The following is a 17,276-nucleotide window of genomic DNA, read 5'->3' as shown; positions in this document are numbered from 1 at the left end:
TCTTTCCACAGATGGGTATTCTCCCTGGAAACCTGTCTCTCAGCTTTTCCTTGAACCGTTAACCAAGTGAAATTTCTAAGATGTGGATGAGTGAAGGGGAGGGGACTATAGAAGCAACCCTGGAGAAGAAACGGAATGTTTTCCATTGACTTTTTCTGCAATAAGCTCTTCAAGAGACCACTCAAGACTGGTTTGGGGATGGAGAATGAATTCTTCTAAAATCTGTAGAGCTGGTGGTTCTGTTGTCCTACCTGGTGAGCTTGGTGCCAATCTGCTGCCTCAGCTCCAGTCTCTCTTCATCCGTCTGCCTGGGAAGGATGTTCTTTTCTTCTAGCTCTCGCTTGGAGGGCCTGTTGCTGAGTTTGATGGCTAAGGAGTCCTTCCTGCACACCTTCATGGCCAGGGAGCCTGCAGAAGGGAGAAACAAATTTCAATTAATGTTGACACAAACCTGCCCAGGCTCCCACAGGGCCAACTGTGGGCCAAAAGGTAAAAGGCAGGAAGACAGACACCATGGGCTTAACACCTGAGAATGGTTAAGGCCTCAAAGGTCCTTTTGATCAAGTTCCTGCAATCAACATGTTCTGTATACCTAGCAGTGTGTTGGGCATGTGAGGAGCACGTGACTGGGTCTCTGCTCTCCAAGAACTCCCAGCATGTGGGCAACATCACAAAGGAGGGCAGGACAGACTGTGGAGTGCAACAGAATGCAAAGGGGAGAGAGGACAGAGGCCTGTAGTGACGATGGCAAGTTTCACAGAGGAGGAGGGACTGGCGCCTGCAGGAGAGGTGAGATGTGAACAGGCCGCAGGCTGGTGGACATCTGCAGGTGGGACAGCTCACAGGTGACGGATAAGCCAGGTGATCACAGGAAACAAAAGACAACAGCTCCAGTGGAGCTGGGGGTATGTGAAGGAAAATAAAGCTGGGCAGACAGAGCGGGGTCAGTTTGGAACGGAATTGAGGTCACTGAAATAGGTAATATTCTGGGATTGTTTTCGCTTCTTAACATAAGGGGTTCTGAGCAGCCAGGACAGGGCTGCCTTACATCTGGAATAAATCCATGGTTCTCATTTTTGGTTGTCAAAACTGGGGTTTGGCAGGGAGACTGCTTCTGGCATCTAGTAGGTAGAGGCCAAGGATGCTCCTAACCATCCTATAATGCACAGGACAGCTCCCACAACAAAGAATCATCTGGTCCAAAATGTCAATAGTGCCGAGGTTGAGAAACCAGCGTATAAAACAATCAATTCTCTGGCAAGAAACGGTGAGCAGAGGCTGAGCAACTGCTCCTTCCACTCATAAGTCATTTCAACCTTTGGCTGCACCTCCATGGTTCTCCCCTTGACATCATTGTGATCATTTCACAGCTCACCAGTACCCCAACCAGCTCAAATTGAGCTAGCTCTCTGAAGCCTGGTAAGTGAAGCAAGAGGAAGAGACTGGGAAGCAGCAAGTTGAGGGGATTCCTTTGGATTTTGGACTTATTTAGTACTGCCTGTCTTCTCTCTTCCTCCCCTGGTTTTAGAACACAGGCTTTGGAATGAGACATCACCGGCAACAAATCTCAGCGCTGCCACTGAGTAGATGTGAGGGTCCGGGCAAGCCACTTACCTCTCCATTTTCTTCCCTTATCCATAAAATGGATATTTTAGTGCTTATGCCACCAGGTGTTGACAGAATAAAATCTTAGCACAGTGTCAGGGACACAGTATATATTCAGTAAAAGGTTGTTATTACATAAATCCACTTATTAAAATGTTGACCAAATATCAATCTATAATCACTTAACTAAAATTTATTTATTGTTCACAGCCAGAATGATAGATTTTGAACTTTTCTTTCTTCATTTCTTCTCTTGTCTCTTTGCCCATTTAAAGGGCTTAAATGAGAAATGTAAATTCAGGCCTTCTAAAGTTGTTGAGGTATGCCTAAACATGAATTTGTTGCATACATAATGGTTAGTATGTCTGAGTATTTGGTAGACTGGAATTGACTTTTAAGGTTCCTCACCTTTTTTTTTGAGGGAAGGGGTTACATCCCAAGGGAAGCAATCAAAGAAAGAAAGAGCCATCTAAGAAGTAGGCGGTGGTAGCATGGTGTTGCAATTTTTAGAGCCATGAGGATGTTTAGAGGACATTTACCATTTCATTTTACTAAGGAAGAAACTGAGGCCTCAAAAGGTTACCTGAGTTGCCCTATGACCAGGGCCAGTTAACACCAGACCCCGGATTAGGACTCGGGGTGTTGGGCAGCTCGGTCAGCTCTCTTTCCACAAGCCACGCCCCTCCCACCTCAGTGGAGAATTTGGACGCACGCACTGGTATACAAGGAGCTGTCGTCATCCTCGTCCTCTTCCTCCTCCTCCTCTTCTCTTGTGTATAGGCAAGAAGAGTCTTTGTAGTCTGATTCATGAGGCACATTTTCTTTATTGTCATCACATTCAATCACAACAGTTGGCACTTGTCTTATTTCCGGAAGGCCCAGAGGTCCTGCTTTTGTGACACCGTCACCTGAGTGCAAACCAGGGCTGTGGTAAGAAGTGGAACAGGGGACCCGCTGCTCAGAGCTGTTTAAAGAGAAAGAGAAAAGAAGACATTCATTCTGGCTAACGCATCGTATAAATGCATCAGAACCTTTCTAAAACTCAGTTGTCCAGTCCTAAGAGACAAAGGGTCTACAGGGCAATTGAAGTCTCATTTCTCATTTACAACTAACATTTTAGGATAGCAGTTTCCTGATGGTGGTAGCAGCATGGAATAGGAAATAAGAATTCTATGGATGAATGGTGGCGATGCCAGCACAGCAATGTGAATGTACTTCACGCCACTGAACTGTACACTTTAAAATGGTTAAGATGGTAAATTTTTTGTCCTGTATATTTACCACAATTAAAAAAATAAAAGCAAAATTAAAAAAAAAAAGAATTTTAATTTCACAAATATTTCTGGTTAAGATTAATACCTCCAAGTGCAAAGGAAGGTTCATTTGTAACCCACAGGTCTCATAGGAGGGAAAAGAATTAATCTGATAGTGAAGCTAAAGATACAGGAAAGAAAGAGACAAGGCATGAGATTCTAGCTTTCAAAGCTATACAGCATGACTGGTAGGGAGTGGGTGTGGGAGAGACTGAAATGTCATGGATGGAGATGCAAAGAGAAGACGTGGGACCATAAGGCTGGAGACCCATGCATGAACGTCAGGCTGGACATGGTCAAGGATAACTTAGAGCAAGTTCTCTCCCAAGGATGGTGTCAGACCCTCAGCAGCCACAGGTAACGCCAGCCTGATTTTTTTGTAGGTCAATTTTCCAGGAAGCAGTGATGATATTCTTGGTTCTACCTCTTAAGTTGAGCCAACTTAGATAAAATATATTTTTTAATTAAAAATGATCTGCTTCACAATAAAAGCCATATAAGTTCATTGTAGGAAAATCAGGAAATGCATATCATCAAAAATAAAGAAAATGAAGTAGTTATTTTCTTAATAGAGTCTATCCTAGCCTCCAATAGCAATTTAGAATCCTTTTTATGACCAGCTCTGACTGAAGCCCAGCAAGAATAATGGAGCCAGAAACATGTAGTTTAATTTTATAATTCTGTTTTAGATTAACTGGATGTGGAATTTATATCTTTCATTTAAGGAATTTCTAAACATAGGAAACTCAGTGCATTTTACCATCCAAAAGTGTTTGACATTCACAAGGAGAGCGTGAGGTTATACTATATATCAAAAATTTTACATTAGAATATTTTATCCAAAAGAAAAATCTTATTCACGACATATGCACACATGATAGTCTCCTTTGAAACTTTCAATTATGCTTTAAATTATTGCTATGTCTAAGTTAAATTCAATTAACTTTCTTCCTTCCATTGTTTCCCAAGGGCTGTTTTTCTTTTTGTATTTTTCACATAACTCTTCAGTGACACAAATGGAAAATCTAGTTAACACATTATGAGCTATGATGTTCAAGGCAATGAACTAAATCAACTTAAAAAAAACAAACCTTCAACTACTAAGATTAAATCACATATTTACAAAAATGCAGCAGCTCATCAGACATTAGCAGTGTAAGGGATCCACTTCCCACCTAATTTAATATGAATGGCAATGAGAGCAAGAAGGGGGGGTACAGGATGGATGGCCTCCGGGGTGACACATATAATAGCTGATTGAAAGGTGACTGACTGGGGAGTTGCCGCCCCACCTCACAAGGCGGTCCTTCCATCAGACAATGATCTACACTGCGTTCCAGCTGTGCTTGGATTTCTACAGTGGGTTTTAAGGGAAGTAGGGATGGAAGAGGCAAAGATGTAATTCCACAGCTCATGGTTTGCCCACCGTCGCCTTCTCCTCTCCCCCACTTATAGTTTAATTAATGGTTCCTACAAAGGCACAGAGCTGGGGATATGACAGGAGCGAGGGATGAAAAGCAGCCAATAAATATTCTTGTGTGGTAGGATGAATCTTTTGAGGAAATAACAGTTGGAAACTAGAAAGCATAAGAGTTCCTCAAGGTAGAAGGCTCCAAGTTGCCGCAAGATGATTGAGAAAGGAGAAAGACTATGCAAAGGAAGATAAGAAACTCAGCCTCAGAGGTGGTCTGTGATCAACGGGAAACTAGTTTCTTCTCCCTCAAAAACACATGGGAAGTGTGAGACCTTGTGTAGAATATAAGGCAGATCCCCCAACTGCAGTGGCAAGGACTAGGTATCATGCTACTAGCCTTGTAAAATAGGGACCAGCCATGGTGATCAGCGACTGCCTGCTGGGGGTGCTATAGAAACAGCTGGAGAACTCGCCTGGCCAATCAGGTCATCTTTCTGAAGTGTGAATCTAGCATGCGATAGAATGTCTAATTTCCCACAAGGATGAAGAAGGTGTTTCCCAGGAAGCTAAGTGAATCCAGCAAAAGGGTTTTAAAATATCCTATTAATAGGGGCCGGCCCAGTGGCGTAGTGGTTAAGTTGGCGCACTCCGCTTTGGTGGCTGGGAGTTTGCAGGTTCGGATCCCGGGCGCAGACCTATGCACTGCTTAACAAGCCATGCTGTGGCGGTGTCCCATACATAAAGTAGAGGAAGATGGGCACAGATGTTAGCTCAGGGCCAATCTTCATCAGCAAAAAGAGGAGGATTGGCAACAGATGTTAGCTCAGGGCTAGTCTTCCTCACACACACACAAAAATTCTATTAACAAATATCCATTGACTGCCAACTATGTGTCAGGAGGGGTGCTGAGAGGGAGCAAGCCAAATACCCAGATGATCCCATACATCTGGTGACTCTGGAGAACCACAGAATAGCAAGAAAAGACAAATGAGAGAAGAGTTAGGTGAGAAGGAGGCTGGCAAGGTTATTATGGGACCTCAGTTTGAGAAATTAAGACATAAATCCAAGTCCAAGTTTTGCCACTTACTCTCTCTTGACATTGGGCAAATTATTTAACCTCTCTGGAGCCTCAGCTTCCTCCACTGCACAGTTGGGGAAACGACACTGTTTGTGTAGGGCCGGGGCAGGTCAAGTGTCCCATTGGCATGCTCTTAAGTGAGACCCTCACTTGTTATTTAAGGGAATGACTTTCCAAGTGGTTTCAAAACACTCTCATTTTCAGTCTGTTCTCCACAGTGTTGTCCGAGCACCTTTCTAAAGCTCAGATCTGGTCATGTCACCCATCAGAACTCTGACTGCCTGCCCAGTCTACAAAACCAGTGCTCCAAGAGTGACACAAATGGAAAACCCAGTTAACACCTTATGGCCCATACCATTCAAGGCACAGAACGAAATCAACTTAAATGTAGCATCTTATTAACGTTTGGCCTCCACCCCTGGTGGTTGTGGGCAGGAAGGGGAACACACAGCCGAACATCGGTCTTAGTAACGCTGGTTTTACATAATGGAGTTGTCACTTAAAAGATTTGCTCTAAATAAAAGGTCTCACTGCTAAAGAAGAGTGAAAACCATTAGCCTAGAGGAAGTCATTTAAACAAATATGACCTGCAATGCCTTGCACAATTTGACCCTTATTATTAACCCAGCCTCTGTCCCCATATAACTTACCCCTTGGTCTCGCACAACAATGCATTGGATGATTGCATGCTCTTGGGCTGGAATGCTCTGCCATCCCACTTTCACCTTGTTAATTTTTGTTATCTTTTACTACTTGTCTCAGGCAACATTTTGCCTATCTTCTTGGGAGATTCCATAGTTGTGAAAATTGCGAACATCTGTTTGCTTACTGTCTTCCCTTCCCCACCCCAAGCTGTAGGCTCCTTGAGGGGCAGAAACCACGTCTAACTCATGTTTGTAGCAGGTGCTTAGCGCCACGTCTGACACAAAGTGGACACTCAGTAATTGTTTATTGTTTTTGCTGAGTGAAAGAAATATGGGATGGAATCACTGATATTTAGGTGCATTTGTAAGTGGTTAACAAATCATATTGAAAGGGTATTAATTAAGAGATCATTTTTGATTTTCAGGGAGGCATCTAGTGGTGTATTGCAGGACTGTAGGTGCCCTTGACTTGGCTGGCACTTTTACCAATGGGTTAATGACAAAAGGGCATCCTCATCAAATATGTGGAACAACTGAGGTAGAGAAGGAAAGAAGGGAGTGAAGAAAGCAAATATTTCCTGAATCTGTTGCCCACTGTTCTAGAAACTTTCATATCCAGTATCTCATTACATCTTTAAAACATCTCTGCAGGAGAGGTGTCATTATCCTCATTTTATTAAGCAGGAAATCAAATCTCTGAGAGGGTAATAAATAGACCCATGAGGACACAGGTAGTAAAGGAAGGAGTTGGAATTTGAACCCACTCTGTTTCAATATTATGAATCCAAAAATTGATTTGTGATACTTGTAATTTTGTGTACTTTGATTAAACACAAACCCTACTAACTGTACACACGCAACGTGGAAGAAACACCATGCCTTGTCAATAATACTTGTAAACAATGGGTATTATTATTTTATAAATATTTTAAGTCTTACTAACCCGGCTAAGTAATAAGTGTTCCACCCTGCTATGGTCAGGCCACACCTGGGGCACTGAGTTTAAAGGATTCATCTTAGACATTAGATTATAGATGGTGAAGGGACTCATCTGTTGACTTATTGTCATGGCCACTTTTGCACTAAAATGGCACAGTTGAGTAGTTGCAGCAGAGCCTCAAATACTTTCTATCTGGTTCTTTACAGAAAAAGTTTTCTTACCTCTGGTCTAAACCAATGTTTCCTAAACCTCACTCATACCCACACTCAATTTTTTGTGTGTGTGCCATGTTTGAAGTCCATTTATACTACTATTTACTTCGTATTTTTAAGTCTACACTTAAAAATAAACTTAAATACTAATTTAGCCTCATCTTAAGCAATGATATCTCTGTAATCACAGGTATTATATGCTAATTATATGTTTATAACTTATGGTAAAATATTAATATGTGACTATTAAAACTTTTATCAAAAGTTGTCCTAAAGTCACTTTATGTACTACCAATGATGTATATATCACGTTTTGGTTAAATGATGGCCGAGACCAGATTCTCTCAACCTTGGCATGATTGACATTTGGGGCTAGACAATTCTTTGTGGTGGGGGGCTGTCTTTGCATTGATGGATGCTTAGCAGTACCCTGGTGTCTACCCACTAGATGCTAGTGGCATCTCCTTTAGTTGTGACAACCAAAGATATCACCAGACATTGCCAAATGTCTTTGAGGAGGAAAAATTGCCCGTTTGGGAATGGAACACTGTCCAGATCCTAAGTTCCTGACGTGCTGTGTCTCAGGCTGGCACTCTGGGGGCTGTGCCAACACTTTGATGCTATTAAGGTTCTCTGAGTAAGTTATCGGCACCCCTTCTCTAGTCTCTGAGCAGTTACCCCATTAATGCAAGAGCTCCAAAATGACTCTTGAGTGTGGCAGCTTTTCTCATTCTGTTGCCCAGACCAGTGATTTACAAAACGACACTCTAGTGGTCTGAAAGAGTCACCACATCTGCAGAGCACCTGTCAAACTCCCTGAGGAAAGCTGACTCATGTAATAAGGTATACCCTGGACCGCTCACATCAAAACTTTTCGGGATTAAGCATTTAGTTTGCTAGGAATTTCAATGGATCTCATTGCATGTGGGTTGTGTTCACTGTTCCTCTTCCTGGAGGCTGACTAGGAACTAAAGCCACAGGTAAACATAAAGCCCCTCATCCTTAACTCTTACTGGGCTACTGTATCTAATGATGATAAAAGTTATTAACAGTTTAAACGCTCACACACTGTCACATACTGATTCATTTAAGCCCCACAACAACCCTATTAGATAGGTACTACCGTTATCCTACATGGATATCCCACATGGCCAAAGTCACAGCCTGAGGGACGCAGGCATTATTGAACTCAAGAAGTAGGACTATACAACCTGATCTCTTACTGATGTCATTATACCGCCGCCTGTGAAGAAGCAGCAGTCCTGCAATGGCTTCGAACGTTACCCTTCTTCCAGAACCTTCTCTCCTCCCTACTACCACCCAGCCCACTTACTCTTTACTGTTGTCAAACAGGTCTGATCATGTAATTCTCTCAGTTAAAAGACCTTTGAAGGGTCTCATTGTCAACTGGATAAACTCTACCCTCTTTGGCATGGACTAGGGGGCGCCTCACCATCTAGCCCCATAATTCCTTTCAATCTCATTTGTTACCATTCTTTGCCATATACCCAGTGTTCCAGCCACACCAGGCCACTTGCCACTTCCCAAGCACATTGTGAGCTCTCCTGCCTCCTCCCTCTGCTCCTGCCATCACTCTGCCTCGGAACTATCCCCTCAGAGTTTGGCCTGGAGCATCCTATTCATCCTTCAGGGACAGCTCCAGTGCCTTTTCTTTTGAGCAGCCTTTTCTGATTTTTCCAATGGAAATCAGTCCTTTCTCTGTGCTTCCAGTCTCTGTTCCCAACTCTGTTGCAGCATCTGTCACATTATGTTATAATTATGTGTCTAAGCATTTATGCCCTTTGCCCCATTGACTGTGAGCCTCTCAAAGATAAAGGCTGATTATTAATCATAACCTGGATTATCTTCATATCCCAGTCCTATTTTTGTGCATGTTTTTGGAACTGATGGAAAGGTCAATTGAATATTTGTATTGAACTCTCTTGGAATCAGAGTAGGCTATATTACATTTCCTATCACTTAATTCACTAAAATAATGATCCCTGATCCTTAGAGTCCTGCTGTTGTAGGGAAAGTATCCTTATGAAAGGAGAATTAAGGTTTTGGAAATAGTAATCTAGACTTCTTTCCTAAGAAGATAATTCAAAAAGATAAAACACAGAGATCTACGCAAGGAAGAATGCCATGGTACCTATGTGCCTTCCATCCTAGGACTGCGTGAAGATGTAACAGAGCTTAAGGTTATCACATTTCCTAATTCTACACTCACTGGCTATCAGCCACTTCAGTTAAGAATGTCCAGAGTTAGGCTGCTTTATAAGATGAGGTAGTTGGGGTAGATGAGATCTAGAAGGTTACTTCTTTTTTTTTTTTTTAAAGATTTTATTTATTTATTTTTTCCCTCCACAGCCCCAGTAGATTGTTGTATGTCATAGCTGCACATCCTTCTAGTTGCTGTATGTGGGACGCGGCCTCAGCATGGCCGGAGAAGCGGCGCGTCCGGGCACGCCCGGGATCCGAACCCAGGCCACCAGCAGCGGAGCGCGCGCACTTAACCGCTAAGCCACGGGGCTGGCCCTAGAAGGTTACTTCTTATATGACATTCTGTAATGAATTTAAATAAACACCAAAGACTCTAAATTATTCTCCAGGGGGAACAAAGGATGAGATTCTGTTTCCTCTCTGGGTAGCTCCAAATCATGTAATTTTCCTGACAAATGTAATAGGGATGAACATGCAAAAACCTAAGAGCGTTCCATGACATTCACAAGATGTTGGATAGTTGCACCATTCTGGAATATTTCCATTCTGTTAATTAAAAATACCAGGGGGCTCCACAGCTTAGGAGGAAGGAGCAGGGCCATCTTTCAAAACAACTATAATAGCCAACACATATGGTCCTTTATGGGTCCTACAAAAGTGTTTTGTAAATGTTCATCATCTCAATCTTCACAAAATCTTGCAAGGTTAGGAAAGCTATTGTTATTATCTTGATTTCATGGATGAGAACATTAAGTCTCCAAGACAATAAGTGAAGGGATTCTTGGTCGTGATCACAGCAGGGTGAGAACTCAAGTCTTCTCACTCCAGAGAACCATGCTGCCTTCTCCCCGAGAACCCTCGATGACCATTATTTTCTTGTACATGTACATGCTGACTATGAAATTCAATCTGCACCACAAATTCAAAAAAACAGAGAATATAATAATTAACCATATAACAAATAGCAAGGATAACAGATGCTCACAGAACCCAACTACTCTTTTGCTATGAATTTTGCCGTTCAGAGGCCCAAGGTTACAGGCTATTAAGAACACGGAGGGGGTCTCAATTCTAGACTTGGGTGGTACAACAGTTTTCGTGTAACACATGGCTGGGGGCGAGTACGTGTGCAGAGAGAACAGGATTCAAGAGAGAGGAGAGAATAATTAGCAAGCTGGATAATCCAGCCTTGGATAATGGAGTGTTGTCAACGAAAAGGGGGAATGCAAAGGGTTTATTGTGGCCATGCTAATGACGTATTTCCTTGAGGACAAGAAGGCATCACCATCATCTCCTCCTACTCCTCTACTTTATTTCTCTTCAGTGCCCTACTCCCACTTTACAGCATATAACATATTCAGTGGTTTATCATCTGTCTGCCCCACTAAAAGGTAAGCTCGCGAGGACGCGAACTTTGTTTTGTCCTCGCTGTCTCCCCAGAGGATGGAACAGCCTAAATATCATCCTTCATGAGAAAAATGAACGAACAGGGAAGAATAAACAGAAGTTTACTTAAAACAGGAGGCCTGTTGCTCACAGGGGACACACTAAAAACAGAAGGAATCAGAAAGCTTGAGGGTAAAATGGCAGCCCTCAATCAGTAAAAAGCACACATTTCTAACTCTCTTCTCCTTCATTACATGCCTGCGCCATGTCAGGGAAGTGAAAAGCTTTAGTCTCGCCCCTTGGTCCTGTCTCCATCAAGGATAAAATTTAATGAGCCTTCTGTTTGGAAAATTCAACTCTCTTCTTTGACTCTACTAAACCAAGTAGGAGATGCATAGATTGAAAATACAATGGCATCGGGCCGGCCCCGTGGCTTGGCGGTTGGGTGCGTGCGCTCGGCTGCCGGCGGCCCGGGTTCGGATCCCGGGTGCGCGCCGAGGCACCGCTCCTCCGGCCATGCTGGGGCCGCGTCCCACATGCAGCAACTAGAAGGATGTGCAGCTATGACAGGCAACTATGTACTGGGGCTTTGGGGGAAAAATAAATAAATAAAATCTTTAAAAAAAAAAAAAAAAGAAAATACAATGGCATCCCTTAGATCCCCATTCCCACCCCCTCATTTTCCTACTATTTAAATGGCTGCATGCTTCTGGGGAATCCCTAGACTTTGAAAATTAAGAGACTGCCTTACCTTGCATGCTCATTACTGGTGAGGGAAAGGCAGCTTATGTTTAATAATTTATAAAGAAATGAATGCCAAGACATCTACAACAATTTAGGGTCATTACAACACTTGGTCCGCTTTCAAGGGAGCTTTATAACCATCACTTTTTCTCCATCACCTGGTAATGGGTAGATGAGTAGTAGCCCGTTGTGACTCATCCATGGGTGGGGATTACAGGTTATCAAACACCTTTGATTCTCTTGTAGGAAATCAGGGGCAGGTTTTGAAATTAAAACTCACTGTCTATTTTAAATCCTTAATCTTCCCTGAAAATACCTGGGAACCATTTCACCAACATTTCTAAAGAACAATGTGTAATAAAGGGCTATTGCTTTCTGGCATATGATTTCAAACGCAACGATTGTCAAAATGAAAAAAAAAAAGACATTAATCTCCTCAAAGGACGGAGAAAACTTATTATCTACAAATATGACACTGAAAATGAAATTAAACTTCAACAGGAACAGCTTTTGTAATTTAGTCTGCATGAATTATGAAGAGAGTTTTCCGAGGGGAGAGAGAACAATCCACTGTTTTCTTGTTGGAGACCAAAAATGTGTGAGAAATTATGCTACAAATTGCAGTGCCTGAGGCTGAAAAATGACAGAAATAACCACTGAAACCCAAGAAAATAGTTAATCAGCTTCATTTTAAGAAAGCAGGCACACATTGTGTGTTTTATCATGGCCTTGGATTAGCATTCTAAGATAAGAAACTCAACATCACAGCTTTTGTGTTATTTGTTGGACTTTAGTTAGCAGGAAACAATGTCATTCTATATACAGACTAGGGTACCGAGTTTTTCTGAGTAGAGAATGTGTTTTGAGCTTCTTTTTTTCCAGCAGTGGTAATGAATTTAAGTTAATTCATTCACAACCCTATCTCTGTCCCTCCAGGGACCAATGACCAGTATTTCTGAAATATCGTCTGGGGTTGGGATATGAGACATACAGAGTCTGACCAATAGCCACCCCTCACAGCATCTCCATTTCTGAGGGAGGAACCAAACAGCAGTGGCTTTTCTACATGACTTTGTCTCTAGATATCAGCAAATGCCCTAGGTCACGCTTGGCCACGTGGTGGTGCCAGGAGTGAGGCCTGTGTTTGAGTCCCAGCCGGGCCACTCACTAGTTGTGCATCTTGGTCTTCGGTTCCTTATCTGTTAAACAGAGAAACCTATTTGCCCACCTTACCGCTGCAAGATCAGAGGATAATGCTGGTGCAGGGTACTTGGTGAATGTCAACGTTGGTAGGTGCTGTTTTAACTAGGGATATACTTAAATATCAGCAATTTATCATAAACCAGTCATTAAGGTTTATCTATTATTTTCCATAATTATCCATTAATTTATTAAAATAGTTCCTTTAGCATTTTTATAGTTTTGGCCTGCAAAATCTCTCTGGACAATAGTTGCCAAGAAGATCAAAGATCAATATTTATGCATTGGGCAAGGGCAGGGTTTCTACCAATGTATACATAGAAGTTCAGGAGCAGATTCTCTCTTTTGAAAATACACTTCCTTTTTTATTCCTCTTAAGACTTCAAAAGATGTTAATGGTTTGTATAGTCTCATTTTAACCTTGCTCTAACCAGTTTGCTCACCAACCTTGCAGGGGAGGATCTGTCTTGCTCATAGTGACAATATCTTGCACTGAAATCTCATCAGGCCCCTTGGAACAGCAGTTAAACTGCAAAACAATATCTACATGCAGCCACTTACAGATGATAAATATATGCTTTAAAATCAAAGAACTGACCTAAAGCAAGAGGTTGATAACTCTGGCCTCAAAGGATCAGGGACAAATGTCTAACCAGAATTGCATGAGATTTTAAAGAGGCAGTCATCAATATAAGAAAGAGACTCTTTCCCTGAAAATGCATTTCATTTAAAAATGTATGCCATTTTCTCTATAAGCAACAAAATACCTAACTAATTCAAAAAAATGCTACTTCACAAGCAAATAACACATAGGTATTCAGAGTTTTATTCTTTTTTTTTTTTTTTTGGTGAGGAACATTGGCCCTGAGCTAACATCTGTTGCCAATCTTCCTCTTTTTTTTTTGCTTGAGGAAGATTGTCCCTGAGCTAACAGCTGTGCCAATCTTCCTCTACCTTTTTTTTTTTTTTTGGTACGTGGGATGCCGCCACAGCACGGCTTGATGAGCAGTGCGTTGGTCTGCACCCGGGATCCAGACCTGAGAACCCTGGGCTGCTGAAGTGGAGCACATGAACTTAACCACTACACCAGCAGGCCAGCCCCCAGAGTTTTATTCTTGCTAGGGCACCAATGAACATCTGCTTATCATCATGGAACACTCTTATTTTCAGGTGGAAACATTAACCTAAGCCAAGGCAATAATTATGTCCAACTGTTATGGCTAAAAGAAACCCTGGGGATCATGTAGTTCAGGACCAAGGATTATTATTTAGAATTTCCTGTGACCCTTGAGGTCACATGAAGAAAAGTAATTGTCACCGTGAAATATATTTACACTAGGATAATAAATGAATCATGCTCTTTGAAAGTCCTAAAAATAGTTATGTAATAATAGAATTGTAGAGATTAAAGGGATCTTGAGGGCTACTGATTTCAATTTCTTCTGTCCAATGTTGAAATTATTCTTTTTTCAATATTCTTGACAAGTAGTCATTTAATCTCAAGGAATATATAAATATAAAAATGGGGATACTATAAGCAAACAAAATAAACTACGTATATACCTAAATTTATCAATAGTATTTTAAAGGAAAGATCGTAAATGTTTTGATATTGTGTGTCTACCATAATGCTTGGCATGCAGTGCACAATAATGTTGCTAAGAGTTCAAGATGCTTCTGGAAGCCTTCCTGGGTCTGGATGACCATCGTTGGTCTGGACTATCTGTGTTAACACAGATGTACATTTAATATCCCAGAAGAGAGAAAACCATTCTATTTCTAAAAACATTCACATTGCAGTTAACAACCTACTTCAATATATCTAACATGGATTTATAGAGTTGGGCAGGTTCTTAGCAGACAATCTCACCTGTAAGGTTTTTCTTTACGTAAGTACATGAGTAAACCATTTGGGACAGCTGTTAGCTTGATCTTTCTTAAAGATCTCCAGTATCCTCTCCAACGGCTCCTAGGTTCTTCCTTACATCTGATTACAATCTTCTGTCATCTCTCATTCTCTATGATTGGTCCTTTGAAAACTTGGGAGAATACTGCCAACTTCCTGCATTTTCTTAATAAAAATCCCATCACCATTTGGAGATAATATATGACTCCTTCCTCTAATCTGCCTAGAATGTGCTCTTATTCCCTTTCTCCCTCTTCATCTGGTTATTTCTATCTTTTAGACTTCAGATTAAATGCAGCTCTCCGAAGAAGCACACCCAAATCCCACCTACCAGCTGCCCCACTCCTGGATGCTCCCCTCCCTCCCTGCACCCTCAAAGGTACTGACTCATCCGATTTATGCTCCCAGCGGACTCTAAGCTCCACTCACGGCAGCCGCCCTCTACATTTCATTCACTGTTGTAGCCCTGTGCCAGCACAGAGCCGGGTCCAGAAAAGGCGCTCAATAAGAGATTGTTGGTTGATCTTCCAGTTGCTAAGGAAATACAGGTATCTTTCTTTGCCTTTGCAGAGCCTGTTTTTCACCTAAGGTTTACAAATCCTCAGCATCAGTGATAACCTGAAGTTTTCTCCTGGCAAATGTCAGAGCTTTCCTGATCTATCTGTTCAGCAATTCTGGGACAGGAAAAGGTAGAGGAAGAATGAATTTATTAGAAATATATTTATTTGTTCACTTTTAAGGTCCTTATGTAGTAAGTACATTTATCTCTGTAGAACTAAAAGTATGGTACTTAAAACTTCCTAAACCAAAACGCACTGGGTGAAAATAAAACACCATTACAAATATCAACTGGCTGTTGATATCCATGAGTGGTAATAGTAACAAAAACTCATTCGTATTTTGCTTTTTTAGCTTAAACCCAGAGATTCGTATGATTCTTTCCAGGTGGACTTAACTGGCCAACTATCTAACACACTCCTTGCACTAATCTGCCTAGAATGTCCCCTCACTCTTCTTCTGTCCCTTCAACCTGGCTGTTCCAGTCTTTCACGTCTCAGTGTAAAATTCTGAAAGTTAGTTTTTAGTTTTAGTCCAAGGATACTAAAGACAGCTGGATGATCAAATATAAAACCCTACACCTCAACCATTTGCTAGAAGAGCTAATGGATGGTTGCTCCCCCAAAATTTGATCATATATGGTGATATGCTCCAAGAGAATTAAACGAAGGGACAATGGACTTACATGGGCAAGGTTCATAATCAACATTACAATATCTTCAACTGTAGTTTGATATTACTAAATGTGACAAGCAAAGACCTAGGTTTCATTTAAAGGAAGAACTTTTCACTGTGTTTCCGATATCTGCAAAAACAAAACTGGCATAGCTCAACGATGGGATCAAGAGTATACCCACAGCTAATGCCTATTTCTATATTAAGAGAGTTTCTAATAAAACATTACTTATAATCATAGATTAAAATACCTTTCTATTACAAAGATCAGAATAACTTTCAATAACATTCATTTAATAAGCATTTACTGAGTACTTCCTACGCCACACATACACTGATGGATTGAGGGGGCTGCAGGGAGACAACAGTGGTTCCTGCCCACATCTAAGAGAGAACATAGAGAGAAACAAACAACGTGATGCAATGTGTGCAGCAGGGTCTGTGCAGGTAGGCAGCCCAGGAGACAGAGCTCAGTGTACGGGAATCTGAGAAGAGATCACAGAGGACGTGGTATTTTAATAAGTCTTGAAGAATAAGTAGAGTTTTTATTCGCAAAACAAGGTGGAGCGAATGAGACAGTTGAGTGCATTCCAGACAGAGAGAACAGTTCCAAATTTTAGAATAATGAGAGAAATTAATATAAAAGGTTAAAGATTTGTTCTGCCCACCACCACCACCACTTAATATTTATATAGCACGTGTCTTGTGAGAACTCGAAGCTCAACAGTGAAAAAGATGATCAGAAGCAACCTAAATATCCATTAATAGGGAGTGGATTAACAATCAAAGGAATATCTTAGCAGTTACTAGGGGCTCTACGTTCATTGACTGATTCAAGCATTTATTCATTCACTCAAACATTTATTGAGCACCCACTGTACCTATAAGCCAGGCCCTGTTCTAGGCACTTGGGATACAACCGTGAACAAAACAGTTCTTGCCTTTGTGGACTGTGTGTTCCATTAGGTTAGAAGAGCAATGAACAAAACAACAGGCAAATGATGTAGAATATTAGAAGCTGAGAAATGCTACAAAAGAATAAAGGGGAGCCGGGGGAATAGTTTGTGTTGGGAGGAAGCTTGCAATTTTAAATAGGGAGATCAGGGAGGGCTTCATTGAGGAGGTGACATTTGAGTAGAGACCCAAGGAAGGTGAGGGAGGGAGCCTTGAGGATATCTGAGAGAAGAGCAATCTAGAGCAAAGGCCCCTTGTCAGGAGGACGTCTAGCATGTTCAAGGCCATGTGGTGAGAGAAACTGAGCAATGAGGAGAATAGCAGACAAAGTCAGGGAGATGACAGGGTCCAGGCCATGGTGGGCTTCTGGGCCATGGAAGGGACTTTGCTTTTTACTCTCAGTGAGCTGAAAGGCCGAAAGAGC

General features: G+C 41.7%; 1 protein-coding gene across 7 annotated transcripts in view; it reads right to left on the bottom strand.

Moving 5' to 3' along the window:
- Positions 1–17,276, bottom strand: part of PHACTR1 (phosphatase and actin regulator 1) — a 500,383-nt gene that overhangs the window by 45,982 nt on the left and 437,125 nt on the right. For all 7 annotated transcript variants that reach the window (XM_087438011.1, XM_014788747.2, XM_087438013.1 and 4 more), the window contains 2 exons: positions 2,322–2,569; positions 252–408 (listed from right to left, as the gene is read on the bottom strand). In XM_087438011.1, the coding sequence (XP_087294137.1) occupies positions 252–408; positions 2,322–2,569 (405 nt within the window). The remainder of the gene's footprint in view (positions 1–251; positions 409–2,321; positions 2,570–17,276) is intronic.

This window comes from Ceratotherium simum, chromosome 13 (assembly GCF_057802395.1).
Source record: "Ceratotherium simum simum isolate JZ-2026a chromosome 13, ASM5780239v1, whole genome shotgun sequence".
Taxonomy (NCBI): domain Eukaryota; kingdom Metazoa; phylum Chordata; class Mammalia; order Perissodactyla; family Rhinocerotidae; genus Ceratotherium; species Ceratotherium simum.
The sequence above is the reverse complement of the archived record's forward strand: the minus strand, read 5'-3'. Positions and strand labels throughout refer to the sequence as shown.